Source organism: Sceloporus occidentalis, unplaced genomic scaffold, assembly GCF_023333645.1.
Source record: "Sceloporus occidentalis isolate IW3139 unplaced genomic scaffold, rSceOcc1.0.p SCAF_92, whole genome shotgun sequence".
Classification (NCBI taxonomy): domain Eukaryota; kingdom Metazoa; phylum Chordata; class Lepidosauria; order Squamata; family Phrynosomatidae; genus Sceloporus; species Sceloporus occidentalis.
Window position 1 is genome coordinate 3,165,700 of NW_028317072.1, and position 15,696 is coordinate 3,181,395.

Here is a 15,696-nt window from a genome sequence, read left to right on the forward strand (position 1 = left end):
GATGGATGGCTCCTCAAGTTAGCAGTTAGAAAGCATTGTGCAGGCACTCCATCTTTGTCTCCTCAACAGATTTTCCCCACAAGTAAAAAGATGGAAGAAGCAGTGGGGTAAACAAAGAAAGGCAATATGCAAGGGACTATAACATGTAGAGCCCCAATACAATTGAGTGAGGCAGGGCAAAGGTTGGAGAAAAGCTTCATCTGGAACTACACAACTATAGGAGTGTGTCACAGCTCCATCCTAAGAGCACGTGGATATATGATTTGGTGAGTGACTTAGACTCTCCACCAGAAAACTCTTGTGCCACTACAGCAAATTCTAAATCCTTCATCAAACAACTAATAACTGGATTCCATAGGACAGAGCTCTGAAAGTTACAATGAAATGACATTGCCATAACTATTTATACACCTCAGGTCACTCCCTGTATTCTGTTCTAGCTATGCTATCTCATGACCAAGGCTGTTGAAACATCAAGTCACTTTTCAGCCACCTTCACTTTTGTTAACCGCATTTAAAGAGAGAGCATGTGAAAAAAAAGTAGTAGTTTCTGCACTTTAATACAGAACATTGTATTTTTCATACTTCATACAAAAAATTCATCTTGGCATTATAGGATGTCCATCCACCTTTTACAGGAAAAAGAGCTTGCTGTTTACACAATATTTGGATGGGAGCACCTGGCTCGATCTAATGCTCAGCTAAATGTCTCCTAGGATAGAACCCAGAATCTGCTTTTCAAATTATACCATAGTTAAATTAAACATTTCACCATCCATCCATTTTCTCCAGCTGATCTCAAACTGCTCTGTCTCAGGAAAAGTTTTTCCCCCCGGTTGACATACATTCTCATAGAGAAATTGGAACCAGTGCGCAAGTGCTATTTTTCCTCAATTGATTTTAATAAAGGCGGGGTACAGACCGCCGCTTTGCGGCGGTCTGCCGCCGCCGCCAGAAGGTCCGCGGGGGAGCCGGAGCCTTCAAACGGCCCGACTCCCGCGCGGACCGAAAAAAGAAGCTCCAAAATGGAGCTTCTTTTTGCGTCGCGTTTGCGACGTAGCGAGGCGCCAGGGGCGCGCTCGCTACGTCAGCAGCGGCGCGACGCGTCTGGACGCTGTGCGTCCGATGCGTAAAGATGGCGGCGCCCATGTAGAAGGGGCGCCGCCATCTTGTACGGACGGAGTCCGTACTAGGCCATGGGGCGTCTAAAAGAGACGCCCCTTTTTTAAAATGGGACGTCCGGAGGACGTCCCAAATGGCAATATAGAAAGCCCCAAAGATTCATATTAGTTGCCACAGGTCAGGAAGGCACACAGCAACTACAATGTAGTTTACAAGAAGTAAAGCCCTCCTCCCGAGCGCCATCTTGAGGAGGAGAGAAGCAGGCCAGCAACAACAGGCCTCTGCCTGCTAAGAAGTAAAGCCCTCCTCCCGACCACCATCTTGCTTGTCTTTATTGCATGTTGTTCTATTTTTATTGGTTGTTTTTTGAGGTTGTTTTTATGATGTGTTAAAATTTATTGATTCTGTGAACCGCTTTGATCACCTCGGAAAAGCGGTATAAAAATAAAACATATTATTATTATTATTAAAGGCAGTTGTTGTTCCTGAACTAAGGTCATAAAGTACCATTTAATCTTTAGTTAAACAGCAGCCTTGCCATTTATTGCAGGTAGCTGTCAATCAGGATTCAACTGGGAGTTAGTCCTATTGTGTTTACTCTAATTTAACCTCCATGTCCCATAGTACAAGTGTGTGCCTCTATGCCATATAGCCACAAATAAGGCATACACTGATTTACACTACCTGATTAACAAGAAATCAGAGCTATTTGCATACATACTGAATTACTGTAGGCTCACTGAGGTCAAATAGCTTAGGAGAGGACATACATTTCCACTTAGGGGCACTGTATGGAATTGATGGAAGACAATCAGCACCCAAACCTGCACCAAAATGAACTTATTTAAGACTGTCATAGCAGTTAGTTAAGCTGAACCAGGCTCTATATTCTAAGGTACAGTGGAGAAAAATGATGCTGATTCAGACTGCATCTGCACTGCAGAAATAATGCAGCTTGATACTTTACCTGCCATAGCTTCCTCCTATGGAATCCTGGAATTCTCTTTGACAGAGAAGGCTAAATAGCTCACAAAACTACAAATCCCAGAATGTTATAGCATTGAGGCATGGCAGTTAAAGTGGTATCAAATTTCTGCAATGAAGGTTAGACCTCAGGCGATAATCCTATGCATAATAAACTGGGAGTGATTCCCACTGAATCCAGCAAGGTTTATTTCTGTATGGACATGTCTAGGATTGCACGCTAAAGCATTTAGGCCTAGACAGCTTTGAACAGCTCATCAACATCTGAATGTCTGGGTTCTGAAGCTTGGAAATGTTAGTGTCCCCCAGCTTGGCTGCTTTAGTTGAGGGATTTTGGAAACTTTTCCAAGCTCTGCTGGGTCACCTATGGTGGAGTTGAGGCAGAATTACTAGAGATAATTTAAGAATGTCATGAAGGTATAAATTAGTAAAAGAATCACATGGTCATCTTTTAAATCTTTGATAGTAAATAGCACCCATTAGCTCTGTTAATGATCACTCAGTATCACAGAATCCAAAAGCTCACTGAGCTGAAGAGGAAGTGTGACATATGAAAGAAGAAACCATGTGACATACACAGCAAGGTGTAACTTCTTGGACTTTCATATCTGTGCCAGCTTCATGACTGATTGTCAATCACCAGTCTAGATTTTCCTTAAATTGCACACTGCTGTGTCAATGCTTTTCATAGAAAAACTCAAAAGCACCAAGACTGAACAATGCATCAAGGTTCCCAGAGACAGCTGTCATATTGTGGACTAAGGCCTCCTCTTTGCTCCCACACTTCCAATCCAAACACTCTGCTTCAGAGCTATGCTCCCGTTTTCTGCTGTGGCTGACCTTTCAGAAAAGTGCAATGAAATATGAAGCCTTGTAGCCTTCCCTACATGCACAACTTGTTTAAGCCAGCCAGAAACTGGTCTTCCATCTACAAGACGGAGGTAAAGATTTATTTTCAGAAAGGTCAGTGATGACGTTGGTGGGTAGACCAACGTATCGCCTTTAGTGTTGGGCCGGTGAGCTCTTAGCTCTGTTGCTGAATTAGAAGAAAGTAAGCTCTCTAGAGATTGGTCTGGAGCCAAGCTCACTGTTTTGCTCCTAGTGTTTGGGCATTAATTTCAGTTTAGATTCCCATTCGTGGATTGTCTCATGACAGGCTGCATGTTTAAATGCTCTTACTTCCCAACCCTGTCACAGTGTGATGTTATTAAGTTATAAGAATTGTTGGCACATAGGCTACTTCCTATCACTATAAAAAAAAAGGTTCCTGTTGCCAAGTTTCTGGTCCTTGCTTCCTGCTTTGTGACAAGAAAGATCCCCAGGGAATGCCATGGACCAGAAGTGATCACAAAAAAATTAAATCAAGCTAATGATGGAAATCAGGACAAAGCCTAGTTATAGGCCACATCTTGCCTATGGGAGGATGTCTTCTTCTGCTTCAACTGCCTCAAGTACCAGAAATATTTTTTAAGCCAAGGAAGGAAGGATATTCCAGAGCCTTTGTAAGTCACCTGTTCCATATGGAACTGTTTGTAGAGACCAGACACTATTTCAAATATTTACATTGGGTTGGATCCAGACATATCTGAATGATCTTCTTCTCACATATTCAAGCTTTCTTGCAACCTCCTTCCTTCCGCAGCCATTTGTGGTCAAATGAAACCACCTTTGTGGAGTAAAGACGTTCCACAACAGTGTCAGATATGCAGGCAGGCAGCAGGGTGGGGTGGGATTGGCAGAAATTAAGTATCTCCTTGCCTTAGAAAAAGGTACCAACAGTTGTGAGACTTTATGAGTATCCTACAACTCCATCTTCCTTTTATGGCAGTCTTTTGCTTGTCTTGGTTCCACACTATTCTTTCTGGTATCCTTTCAAATATTTGAAAATGCACCTGTTATCAAGTACTCATTAGAAAGTTCTATAAGGGAATGATTTGAAGATATTCCATCTTGCATGGTGCATCTTTGCATACCAGTGGTTTTGATGTGAATTAGATATTGCCAGTGGATCAATTGTTCCTAATCCAAGTTGCTTCTGCTCACACTAGCACATCTATTTTTTTCTTTTCAGATGCAGACAAGTTAGGACCTCCAGCCATGTAACCTAATCTATAGATCCTTAAAACTCTCAATTTCTAGTAACTTTTCCTTTTGCAGTCTTTCCAATCTATTCATGTTCTTCCTTGTCAATTATACACACTCCTATTCGAAAAAGATTGTACACATGTTGAATTAGAATTGCTGCACTGTTTTGTATTTCAGAGTAAGAGTCAATCTGTCATTCATTAAGCAGAATAAAAGTTGGTAATTGATTGAACAGGAGAAGCTTGTTTGTAAAATATTTCAAAGTAAACTATTTTGTCAGCTGCTGTATGAGGATATGTAATTGTAGAAATCTTCCATATGCAACTGGCAATGTATTAATCAATAGAACCATGTTTAGGCATTCCAAATCATGCTTTCACACTATGCTAAAGTGGTGCTTCTGCAAATTGATTGTCCTTCTTCCCAGTTGATCCAATTAAATTATTAAATATTTCTGGTTCTTGAGAAACTGGGAGGCAAAACCAGAGACTAAATTGGGTACTCCCAATTTTCATAATTCTTAGTCAGCCTGGGCAACGATAAGGAATTAGGGAGGTAGGAGCTCATCAACATCTGGAAGGCTGAAGGTTTCTCCCACCCATACGTTTATATGCCCGTATATGTACTACAGCTAAACTGTTATGGTTTACAGGAAGAAACAAGTACATAATTAAACTCTTACTGGACACAGTTGGTTGATTCTCTTCTTTTTGCTAACATCACAGCTCTGTAAGCTCTAAAAATGTGCATATGGTTTGGATTTAATATACAGGTTTATCTGCTAATTTTATGGGGATTGGAAATCCAAGTTTGAATGGCTGGATAGCATAACTCCTGGAACTGGCCTTCCAGGAGCATGTGATATTTATATGAAGGCATACCTAATAAAAATATAATGAGATATGGATGCCTTTCTGGAATGCTTTGATGATGGCAACTGTATTTCCCCCAAAGCAGCAGCTGCTGTGATGGTCTATCTGGCTACTTGCCAAACTAATACATAACTCTTCTCCTTTCTACGCTGTGCCAGCAGCTTTTTTCCCCTGCTCATTTTTGTACTTACCTGAATGAAGATAAAAGGTGTGAGTTCAGAGTTCAAACAACTAACAAACAGCAAAAGCAATTTGATTATTAATGAGCCATTTCTTCCTTCTGCATACATTTATACCATAAGAACATACTATACTGGGCTCTCTGAATTTCAAAGTTTTTAAAATATTCCTTATCATTTCTTTTATCAGTAAAGAAAAGAGAAAATTGTGATAAGTGACTGATAAAATTGAATGAAAATGTCCAAAGTACAATAAAATTGCACCAATTTTCTCTACATTTTCACCATATTGGTGAACGTTTAATGTTTATAAATACAGCAAAATCTGAAGGGCCTCAGATTTCACCACCCATTATATAGCTAGTATATGCAGGCACCATAATTCTATTCATTTTTATTGCACATTCTATTCTTTGTATGCTGCTGTCGATATAACAGAAAAGGAGCATATAAATATTAACACTAATAATACTTTGATATTATTCCTAGATGATGGATTCCCCAGGGGATGGGGGTGGGGAATGGAATGAAACGTAAACCTGCGCATGGAATTTCTAAAAAGCACTTTTACTTCTTCTAGGGAATCCATGATCTATGAACAATAAAAAGTATTTCCAGATGATGGATTCCCCAGCAGACACAAAAGTGCTTTTTAGAAATCTCATATTCAGGTTTAAATTTCATTCCATTCCCACAGTGTCCACCACTCAGTTCACGGAATCATGCTGTTCAATTTTGTAGTCATCACTGGTGCAGAGAAATTCTTGCTGTTATCACAGTAATTTCATCAGCTCATTTTCATCATATCGTTAACAAAGAAAATTATAATACTGAACAGTGTACTGATATGGGCATTAGTTCCTCTTCCACACATTCAGACATACATAACAGACATACAAGATTTCCAAGGGTTAGTCCCTGTCCCTAGCCCATCTTGATGCTCTGCCTCTTTCTCTTGGCTTTTTTCCTTCCATTTTCTTTTAATTTTTTGCTGAATTTCTCTTTCTCCATCTCCTCATACTTATTCATGCTTTCCACTTGCTCATGACCTTCCCTGCTCTAAGCTTTTCAGGCAGTAGGCCATTCTTTCCCTCTTTTTCTGTTTTTCTGGCAACCCCTTGAAGAACTAAGTGGCAATGCAGAAAAGTACCACATACCAAAATTATCACAGGCCCTGTGAAGACATAGGCGGGATACAGACGGGCAGGGGAAGACGTCTTGGAGGTGTATTCTGCTGAATACGGAGCCTCCAGACCGCCCGCCCCGGGGACGTGCTTCAGGTGTCGGGGCTTCCACACGGGGGGCAGTGAAGACGCCTCACCTGGGTCCGTTTCGGACCCGTAGCTTCTATACCGCCGCCTCGGAGGACGCCGCAAAGAAAGAGGCAGCTTCCGCACGGGCGGCTCAAACCGCGGCTTTTTTTTTTCTTTTGCCGCATGAGAAGTGCGCAGCTGCGGCAGTCTGCCAGCAGCCGGCAAATTTCCCTTTTGCCGGCTGCGGAATGCGCATGTGCACATTTAAAGCGCCAGGCCCCTTTAAACTTTTTTCCCCGCCCTGCCCAAGAACAAAGGTGGCCTCCTGCCAGCTGGTGATCAGCTGGTGTTGGCATCCTTGCCCGCTTGCGCATTGCGAGTGCCACCACTGGCATCATGGATGCCTCCTCTCCTTTGTTCCCTGTGGTCTTCCTGAAGCTGCAATCCACAGTCACAGCTGTCGCCGGTGCCACCGCCGTCTTCTCAGCCTCCTCCGCCTCCTCTGCCCCCTCCGCCCCCTCCGGCCCCTCCGCTCTCTCTGGCCCCTCCGGCCCCTGCGCCTCCATTGCCGCTGCAATGGAGGTCCCATCATCCACCACCATAACAGCTTTAGACATGGATGACAGCAGTAGTGATGATGATGATGGCACAGAACAGCGCACGGCAGTGGCTGCCATAGCACTTCATCTGGCTACTGTTGGCGGTGCCATGGCCCTGGCCAGAGTGGCACGCCTCCGCCGATGCTGGACGGTCCCTGCATCCCGAGACTTGTGGGACAACTTTGTGACAACCATATGGTCTGATGAGCAATGGAGGCATTTCTTCCGAATGCCCCGTGCCCTCTTCCACAGGCTAGTGGGCATCCTGCGCCCAGAACTGGAGAAGGCAGACACAGTGATGAGGAAAGCCATCCCGGTGGAAAAGAGAGTGGCCATTGGTGTCTTTTCACTGGCACACAAGTCCAGCTACATTGTGACGGGGGCGCTGTTTGGGACTGGCGTTTCCACCGTGGGGGAGATCGTGGTGGAGTTTGCCCTGGCCATGGAGAAGCTGCTGCTGTCACGGACCGTGTACCTGGGGAACGCACGTGAGGTAGGGACAGCCAGACCACCTTCCCTTTCATCTTTGGCAGCTCTGTGATATTCTGTGTTAAGTGTCACCCCCTCACTGTACATTTGCTGTTCTTGCTATGGTGCAGTTGCGCATGTGTAAAAGAGTTGTCATCTCAATTCCTCTGTTTCTCTCCCTTTCTTTCCCCCATAGATTATGGATGCCTTTGGTCGGCGTGGCTTCCCACAAGTGGTTGGCCTCATGGACGGGTGCCACTGCCTGATCATACCACCCTTGGGGCTGAGGAATGCCTATGTCAACAGAAGGGGCTCCTATTCTGTCATCCTGCAAGGGACATGTGACCACACAGGAAGGTTCGTGGACGTGGAGCTCGGATGGCATGGGTCAGCCCACGATGCCAGGGTGGCACGGAATTCTCTCATCTACGAGGCCATGGAGGCTGGCATCTATGTGCAAGGGAACCCCAGCATCAACATCAGAGGCCAGCAGATCGGGCCCCTCATACTGGCTGACTGTGCCTACCCCATTCGGAAGTGGCTCATGACACCGTTTAAGACCCCCCGCACTCCCAGACAGAAGCTCTTCAACAAGAAGTTGAATCGCGTGAGGGGGGCTGTGGAGAGATCGTTTGGCAGATTGAAGGCGAGATGGCGCTGTCTCACTGCCCCACTCCTGGTGGCAGAGGAGAACGTGGTGCCCATCCTGGTATCATGCGTCATTCTGCACAACATCTGTGAGACCAAGGGCAGGGTCCTGGATGAGGGCATGCGATATAGGCGCCGTTTTGTGCTGCCCACCCTGGCACCAATCACAGAGGCTCAAGAGAAACAGAAGAAGAAAGCAGGGGAGACTGTGAGGAATGCCCTGGCAGATTTTTTTCTGACAAGGAGAATCTGAAGCATGGCTCCTATGCCATCATCTGTGATGTCAGAGTGCATTGTTCTGAAATACCATAAGCACATGAATAAATGTATCCCATTATCCACAGTTTGAGTCTGCCTATCATTCCTGATCTGTGCTGTGGGCATGTTTTGCCACGTGCCTGAGGGGGACACACACAACCACACACACACAAAAGGTCTCCTGGCGCCTGTTTTCCTGGGTGAAAAAGATACATCAGCTCCAACTGCCAATTGCCCCTTTGACAATGTATCAATCCCCCTCAAATTCAAGCTTTCCTAATGGCCCATTTGAATGTATCAATAGGGCACCCAGAGGGCATCTATTGGGGGAGAGATTCAAACTGCTCCTCTGAGAGCTTTCATTGGCCTAGGACCACCTTGGCCTAACGGCCCTGAGCCACAGGTGCCCATATATACCCGTGCGCAACTGTGAAAGACCCCAGGACGGCGATCAAGATGGCAGAGCCACGCAGGAGGGTCCCGGTCCGAATCGCCTACTGGACCGACGAGGAGGTCGGGATCCTCCTGGACTCCCTGATGCCACAGGCAGCTGCGAGGAGGGTGATGGCCAGCACCAACAAGCCCAACCGGGGGCATTTTCTCGAGGCCTCTCGTTCCCTCCGAAACCAAGGGTTTCAAAGAACGCTGCACCAATGTAGAGTGAAGTTTAAAACTCTCAAGGCAGCGTTCTTTGAAACCCTTGAGGATTTCGGAGAGGAGCCCCCGGTTGACAGGCGGCCACCATTCTTCTCGCGGCTGAAGGACCTGTGGATCAGGGGAGATCGGCCCAGACCAGAAGATCGCCGTCCTCCAGGTAAGTCAGAGCTCTTGCCATGCCCTGTCCTACCCTCCTTGACCCTTCCCTTGCCCTCCTCTCCTTCCTGCATGGTGCCAATGCCATCCCTCCTCTTCCCTTCTGCAGGCGTGCGGCCGAGGCGGAGGCGGAGGGAGGGAGGGCACCGTGCCAGGTCACCCTCTCCACCATCCTCGGGGGACGAGGATGTCCCCGAGGGTGGGCCACAGCAAGGACCAGCTGCTGTGGCCCCTCCGCAGCCAGAGCAGGCTCCTCTGGCGGCAGGTAGGTCCCTAGGGTGAGGGGTGGGGGTTGCCTGACTGCAGCCCCCACGACACTTGTGCCCTCGTCTGCCATGCCAGCATGGTAACTTGGGCCTTTTCTTCCTCTTTTGCAGGGCTTGAAGTCCTCGCTGCTGTCGCCGCCGCTGAGGAGCCTGGCCCGAGCCGCCGCCTGCCAGGGGAGCCAGGGGACCTGGCCCTGGATGCCAGGACCCTGGATCGGGTCCTCCAAGCCCGGCAGCAAGGTAAGTGTGGAGGTGAACCCAGGGAGGGGAGAGGGGGCACCCAGAAACCCTGAGCGTGGGAGTGGGTGATGGGCTCCACAGGCTGACCCTAACCATCCTCTTTATTTTTCCCCCACAGAGAACCGGACGGACAGGAGGTTCGCTGCCTTGGAGGAGAAGGTGGACAAGCTGGCGGAGAGAGTCTCCTCCATCGAAGAGACCCTCCAGGAACTCCTCCGCCGGCTTCCCGCCCCACCGCCTCCTCCCCCTCCTTGAAGCAGCTGCCCTCCCCTGCCCCCTCTGCCATCTCCCTTCACCACCACCCCCTTCACCCTCCCCCTTCCCTTTGTAAATATTGTATATAGTCAAAAATTTTTATTGTTGTTGTTGTAAATAAAAAACTTTATTTTTTAAAAAAACTTGTGTGGTTTATTATGCGCAACTGCGGCAGTGTGGCTGTGAGTGTGAATGTGACAGCTTAGGCGCAACTGTGCAGTCTAAAGCTAGGCAGGAGTGCTGGGAGGTAGCAATGTCCAAACTCTGTCCTTCCAGGCGTTTGGACTTCATCTCCCAGAATCCCAGACCACAGGGCAAGGTGGCTGGGGATTCTGGGAGATGAAGTCCAAACGCCTGGAAGGACAGAGTTTGGACATTGCTGGTTTGGGGACCAGTGAGCCAGGCATGGTGGGAGGAGAGAACAGGAAGGGTAGACTAGAGTAGATAGGGCTGGGAGGGAACACATGCCCTGGGAGGCGAAATGATGTCTTTATGGGACATCATGGGACCTAGTGCCTTGTCAGTGCTCCCTGCCCCTTGATCCCAGGCCCCCTCTAGTTGCCCTTTGCCTTTGGGGGCGGGGTGTGGGCGGTGGGACTGCTACAGAGTCACTGAAGAGGCTGGAGGATGGCCCAGCAAGAGGCTGCTGAGACAACTCCACCTCCATGGCAACTCCCTGCTCCTCAGCTGGAGGGATTGCTCTTGCTGGGGGCTCCTGCTGCCCTACTTCTTCCTCCACGACCCTGGGGACAGCCCTGGCTCTTCCAGCTCTTGCTGGGGGCTCCTGCTGCTCAACCACTTCCTCCACGACCCTAGGGACAGCAGCCCTGCCTCTTCCACCCTGCTCCCTACGTACCCTTCTGCGTCTTGGGCCACCCTGCCCTCCCCTCATGACCTCCAGCATTTGCCCCATCAGAACAGTCTGGGCTTCCAAGGTGGTGTTGAGTCGCCTCTGCTCCTGGTCTGACCTGTCCATTGATCTCTCCTGGTTCTGAACGGCCCTCTCTTGAACTTCTAGGTTCCTCTCTTGAACTTCCACTGCCCTCACCTGCACTTCTAGGTTCCGCTCTTGAAATCCCAGTGCCCTCACATTAACTTCTAGGTTCCTCTCATGAACTCCCAGTGTCCTCTCTTGAAGTCCTAGTGCTGTCTCTTGAAATCCCAGTGCCCTTTCCATGAGCTCCTTGCGGGACTGTCTGCCCCTCTCCCTGTCCTCAAAGGCTTGCTGCCCCTGCTGCATCAGTGCTGCCATGTGCTCTTCTGAGCAAGTCTTGAGCTTATCCACAGCCGACACAGTTTTAGTAGCTGCTGACGGACGCACCCTTTTCTTCTTGGTGGCAAGTCTCTCCTCTGCTGACATGGCAGCTATGGGATTAGCTGGAGGTGGTTCTCCTTCTCCTTCTCCTTCTTCTTCTGCTTCAGTTCGTCCTCCTACTATGGGACATACAAGCAGAGAGTCACAGAAGCCTACAGTTAGCAGAGACCCTGAGGGCCATCTAGTCCAACCCCATTCTGCCATGCAGGAACTCTCACTCGAAGCTGTGGCAAAGGGTACAGCTTCAAACTAAGGGCATGGGGAAAGGAGAGATTTACATGCAAGGGAGGGGTGCCTTAGGAATGTGGGACACATGCAGCACATGACCATGCCAGGGACACTCACAATCCTACTTCCACAGCAACCTTGCAAACATACCAGCACAGTAAGCAGTGAAAGAAACATGCCACAATTGCGCAGTTGAGCCATGCAGTTATAAACATAAATATAGGGTTTACCTTGCATACTCTCTTCGGCCTCACTGCCATCGCTGGCGGGTGCACTGGCCCGGGAGACAGGTGAGCGGTCACGGTAGCTGCTGGTCGTGGAAGAGGACCCAGCACGAGATGGTGGTCTCCTTCTGGAGCTCCCGGCCCCAGCAGACATTTGTCTGAGCAGGGCGCGGGGGTCCAGAGGTCTCTGGCTGCTGGAGGAATCGCCCGAGTCGGGGTGTTCCTCCTCCTCCTGCTCCTCATCTGTGTGACAAGGGACAAGGGTCATCTCTGCCCTCTGCCCACCCCAGGGCCACATCTTCCCCTTCTCCCATTTCCCCCTCCCTTCCCCCCAGGGGCCCTGGCGCATCTTACCCTGAGGGGGCATCAAAAGGTCTTGGGCACATTCAAGGTCCGGGGTCTCGTCCTCGTCCTCCTCCTCCACCACCACAGGCTCGGCTCTGGCTGGCTGGCCCTCCGGGACCCTCACACGCTCCCCACTGGTGACTAGTCTGTTGGGCCTGATGCTTCCATCACTTTTAATGAAAGCATGCAGCTCCTTGTAAAAGGGCGGGGGGGCGCCCTTCGTAGTACCTCTGGCCAGGGCATCTCTGTATTGTTTATATTGAGATTTCAGCGACTTGCATTTTCGGCGACACTCCTCCAAAGTTCTGTTGTGGCCCTTGGCTCTCATGGCTTCTTCCACTTCTCGATATGTGTCAGCATTCAGGTAAGACTGCTCCAATTTTTGCAGAATGTTTGGCTGGAACCATATAGCTATGAGGTCAGCCGTCTCTTTATGAGACCAAGACGTCCCCCTGCCTTTTTTCGGGGTGCTGGTGGATGGCTGTGCCATCCTGCCTGGTGCCAAAGGGGAGCCGCCACACAGCTGTGCCAGGAGCAGCCGAACTGTGCCCGTTCCCAGGTGAAAATGGCGCAGGAATGTGTGTAGGGGGTCACTTTAAATTCCAAACTTTCCCTTATCACTTTCTACAACCAAAACATCCGCCGGCAAAACTTACAACTTCCCGCGGTTCTACCAACGCATGCGCACAAGTGGCTCTAGGGTTAGGGTTACGAGACTTAAAATGCGCCGCAGCTGTGCCGCAGCTTCCACAGCTGCATGGCAGCGGACGCTGTAATTAAAGCTTGACTGCAAACCACGCATGTCCCGGACCCCGACCCATTATGCGACGCAGCTGACACGGAGCTTTTAAACGGGCAACTTATATTTGCAGCGTAGCAATTCTGACGTACCGGTGCAGCAGCTTACAGACGCAGCTGCGCACGAACGCCGCAAATCAAAAAGAAGCAGAAAAAAGCAGCACCTTTTTAATGCCGCTTCTTCCCGCTTGGGGCGTGCGGGGGGCGTGTTCATGGCGGCATTCAGGTAAGGCCCGTCTGAAGGCTCTACCTTCATGACGTCATGTATACACCCCTTTTTGCCCGTCTGTATCCCGCCATAATTATCCCAGGCCTGCTTCCAGGTTTGCCTCTGGTGATTTTGGAAGGCTAGGTGATGTTGCTGCCTAGTGAATAATGATGTACTGAAGATGTACTGAAACAGATTGTAATCAACTAAAACTAATTAATCCATTTTAAAAACAAAACAACCCCAGTGTACACACTCCTGAGTTTCCCTTAGTATTCATTCAGAGATTTCTGGTATCCATGTTTCACAGTCCTGGAGTTATGAGGCCCACACCATCCTTACCCCCACACCTCCTTCAGGTGGGGGGATGACAAATGGCACATAAAAGAACTCAGTGTTTTCATGCTACCAAACCTTCTGTCTGGAGAAGAGTGATTGGAGAACCAGCATACATAGTGTCTTAGTGAATGTCCAATCTGTTTTCAAGCAATTATAATAGCTATCATATGTGCTGGTCTCTGGTCAGTTAAGATCTCAGATCACATTATGAAGGCAGCTCAGATATGTCAAGGGAGACAGAGAGGGAAACAATGCCACGTGGTACATTCCCAAATGGGAAATTCATGTCGTTGATTTTTCCCAGGCTATAGAGGATACTTTGCTGTGAATTAAAGGGGCCACATAAGGTTAACATTCTTAGGTTACATTCTCAGCTGGTGTGTGCATCCACTTACTCTACTGGAAATGTGCCAGTTTCCAACAACTAAGAGTGTATTTAAATAGAGCAAATGCTCCATGTCCAAATCAGATTTGCTAGAAAGCAAGAGGCATTGAATTTAGTAACAATTATTTCTAAGTAAACATGATTGGGATTCTCCTTCATGTGTCAAATTAGTGAGTTCATATTGGACACCAGTCTAAAAAGAATATTTTTTCAACTCCATTTTCTTTTAAGTTAGAACAAATTTAAGGAAACATAAACGTTGTTCATAAAAACTGAATGTCTGAAAGAATTTAAAATTTTAATTCAATAGCTGGAATGTATGCTGAAATACACATGAAAGGAAACTATTATGAAGTCGAGAGAGAGAAAGAGAACATAGTTCTTGGTCAGATCATTACCTGTTCCAGGTGCAGACAACTGCAACCTCATGCTATTATAAAAAGAGTTCTAGCACTAGCAGACCCATATGTTTAGAAACCATATATTAATGTTAAAACAGTATGAGTTGTTTAAAAATAAGATCTACTAAAACAAGCAAAGGGAAACAAATTAGTACCCTGTCACTTATCCAGATAATTCATGTGGTTTCCCCATCAGTAGTTCATATGAAGACACACTTAACTCTGCAGAGAAAGCCATATCTATGCCTGTAAGCCCATCTACAAAAGGGGCATATACGTACAAGGCATAATTAATTACTAAGGAAAGCACATACAAATTATTTTAACTTGGTTTCCTTAGACCCATGAAGAAAAAGATGAAGGCGGGGTACAGACCGCCGCTTTGCGGCGGTCTGCCGCCGCCGCCAGAAGGTCCGCGGGGGAGCCGGAGCCTTCAGACGGCCCGACTCCCGCGCGGACCGAAAAAAGAAGCTCCAAAATGGAGCTTCTTTTTGCGTCGCGTTTGCGACGTAGCGAGGCGCCAGGGGCGCGCTCGCTACGTCAGCAGCGGCGCGACGCGTCTGGACGCTGTGCGTCCGATACGTAAAGAGACGCCCCTTTTTTAAAATGGGACGTCCGGAGGACGTCCCAAATGGCAATGTAGAAAGCCCCGAAGTGTACAATTGAGTGTTTTCTTGAATCCAGAATACTGAATCAGATGTGTTTTATAAAAGATCTTACTATTCAAATAACACTTTTCCAGTTTCAAATTAATTTCTATTATCTTAGGCTATAACATTGTTATCAAGTCTGGAATTTTATAAAAATACCCCCACAAATCCCTATTCCAAAATTCATCTGCGGAGGTAATCAGGTGGCCCTTCTTCCTTGGCATCGCTTGATCATAGAGGCCTCTAAGTAAGTCCTGCATCTATAGTGTGAAGGTATGTCTCCTTATGACCCTAATGGAAAGGCATTATGGAAGATGCCCCTTGGCTGCCATGATCTGAAAGCGGAGAGACCACGTAGGCAGCAAGCCTTAGTTAGGAATTGCAAACAGGAAGATTCCTTCACACCTATGAGACAGATTTATGACTGGGAGATGTTTCACAGATATAAGCCATTCCAGTATCTATAGTTTTCCCATGGCAGAGGATGCCTATGGATCAAGTGATGTGTAAATTTGGTTTTGCTTTGATACAGGACAACAGCTTCCACTGAGTACGTGACTAGGAACCTATTTAAGGTTCAGTTTTTCCTTTGTTCTGGGTTCCATGTTGGTGGCAGGCAGGCAGGCACTCTGTCAGTCTGCTTTTCCTGGCATGGTTCCACACACTCCTTTTCCCATTTCCCTTCATTGTGTTGCTGCAACTACCTTGATTCTGAGGGAAACCATCTCAGGCAAGTATCTACCATTAGAAGGCCTTGTGTT

The 15,696-nt window shown here is 47.7% G+C and overlaps 2 protein-coding genes across 2 annotated transcripts; one reads left to right on the top strand and one right to left on the bottom strand.

The window, feature by feature from the left end:
• Nucleotides 1-7,392: 7,392 nt before the first annotated feature.
• LOC149284482 (uncharacterized) lies at nucleotides 7,393-8,910 on the top strand. Its single transcript, XM_089496671.1, has 2 exons — nucleotides 7,393-7,587; nucleotides 7,759-8,910. Exons 1-2 carry the CDS (start codon nucleotides 7,393-7,395, stop codon nucleotides 8,461-8,463), a joined length of 900 nt encoding a protein of 299 aa, XP_089352797.1. The 3' UTR covers nucleotides 8,464-8,910.
• A 1,452-nt stretch (nucleotides 8,911-10,362) lies between these two features.
• Nucleotides 10,363-12,077, bottom strand: LOC149284483 (uncharacterized). The gene is made up of 2 exons (XM_089496672.1): nucleotides 11,816-12,077; nucleotides 10,363-11,476 (listed from the first exon to the last, which is right to left on the bottom strand). The coding sequence occupies exons 1-2, from the start codon at nucleotides 12,075-12,077 to the stop codon at nucleotides 10,563-10,565; spliced, it is 1,176 nt and encodes a 391-aa protein (XP_089352798.1). The 3' UTR covers nucleotides 10,363-10,562.
• Nucleotides 12,078-15,696: the final 3,619 nt, after the last annotated feature.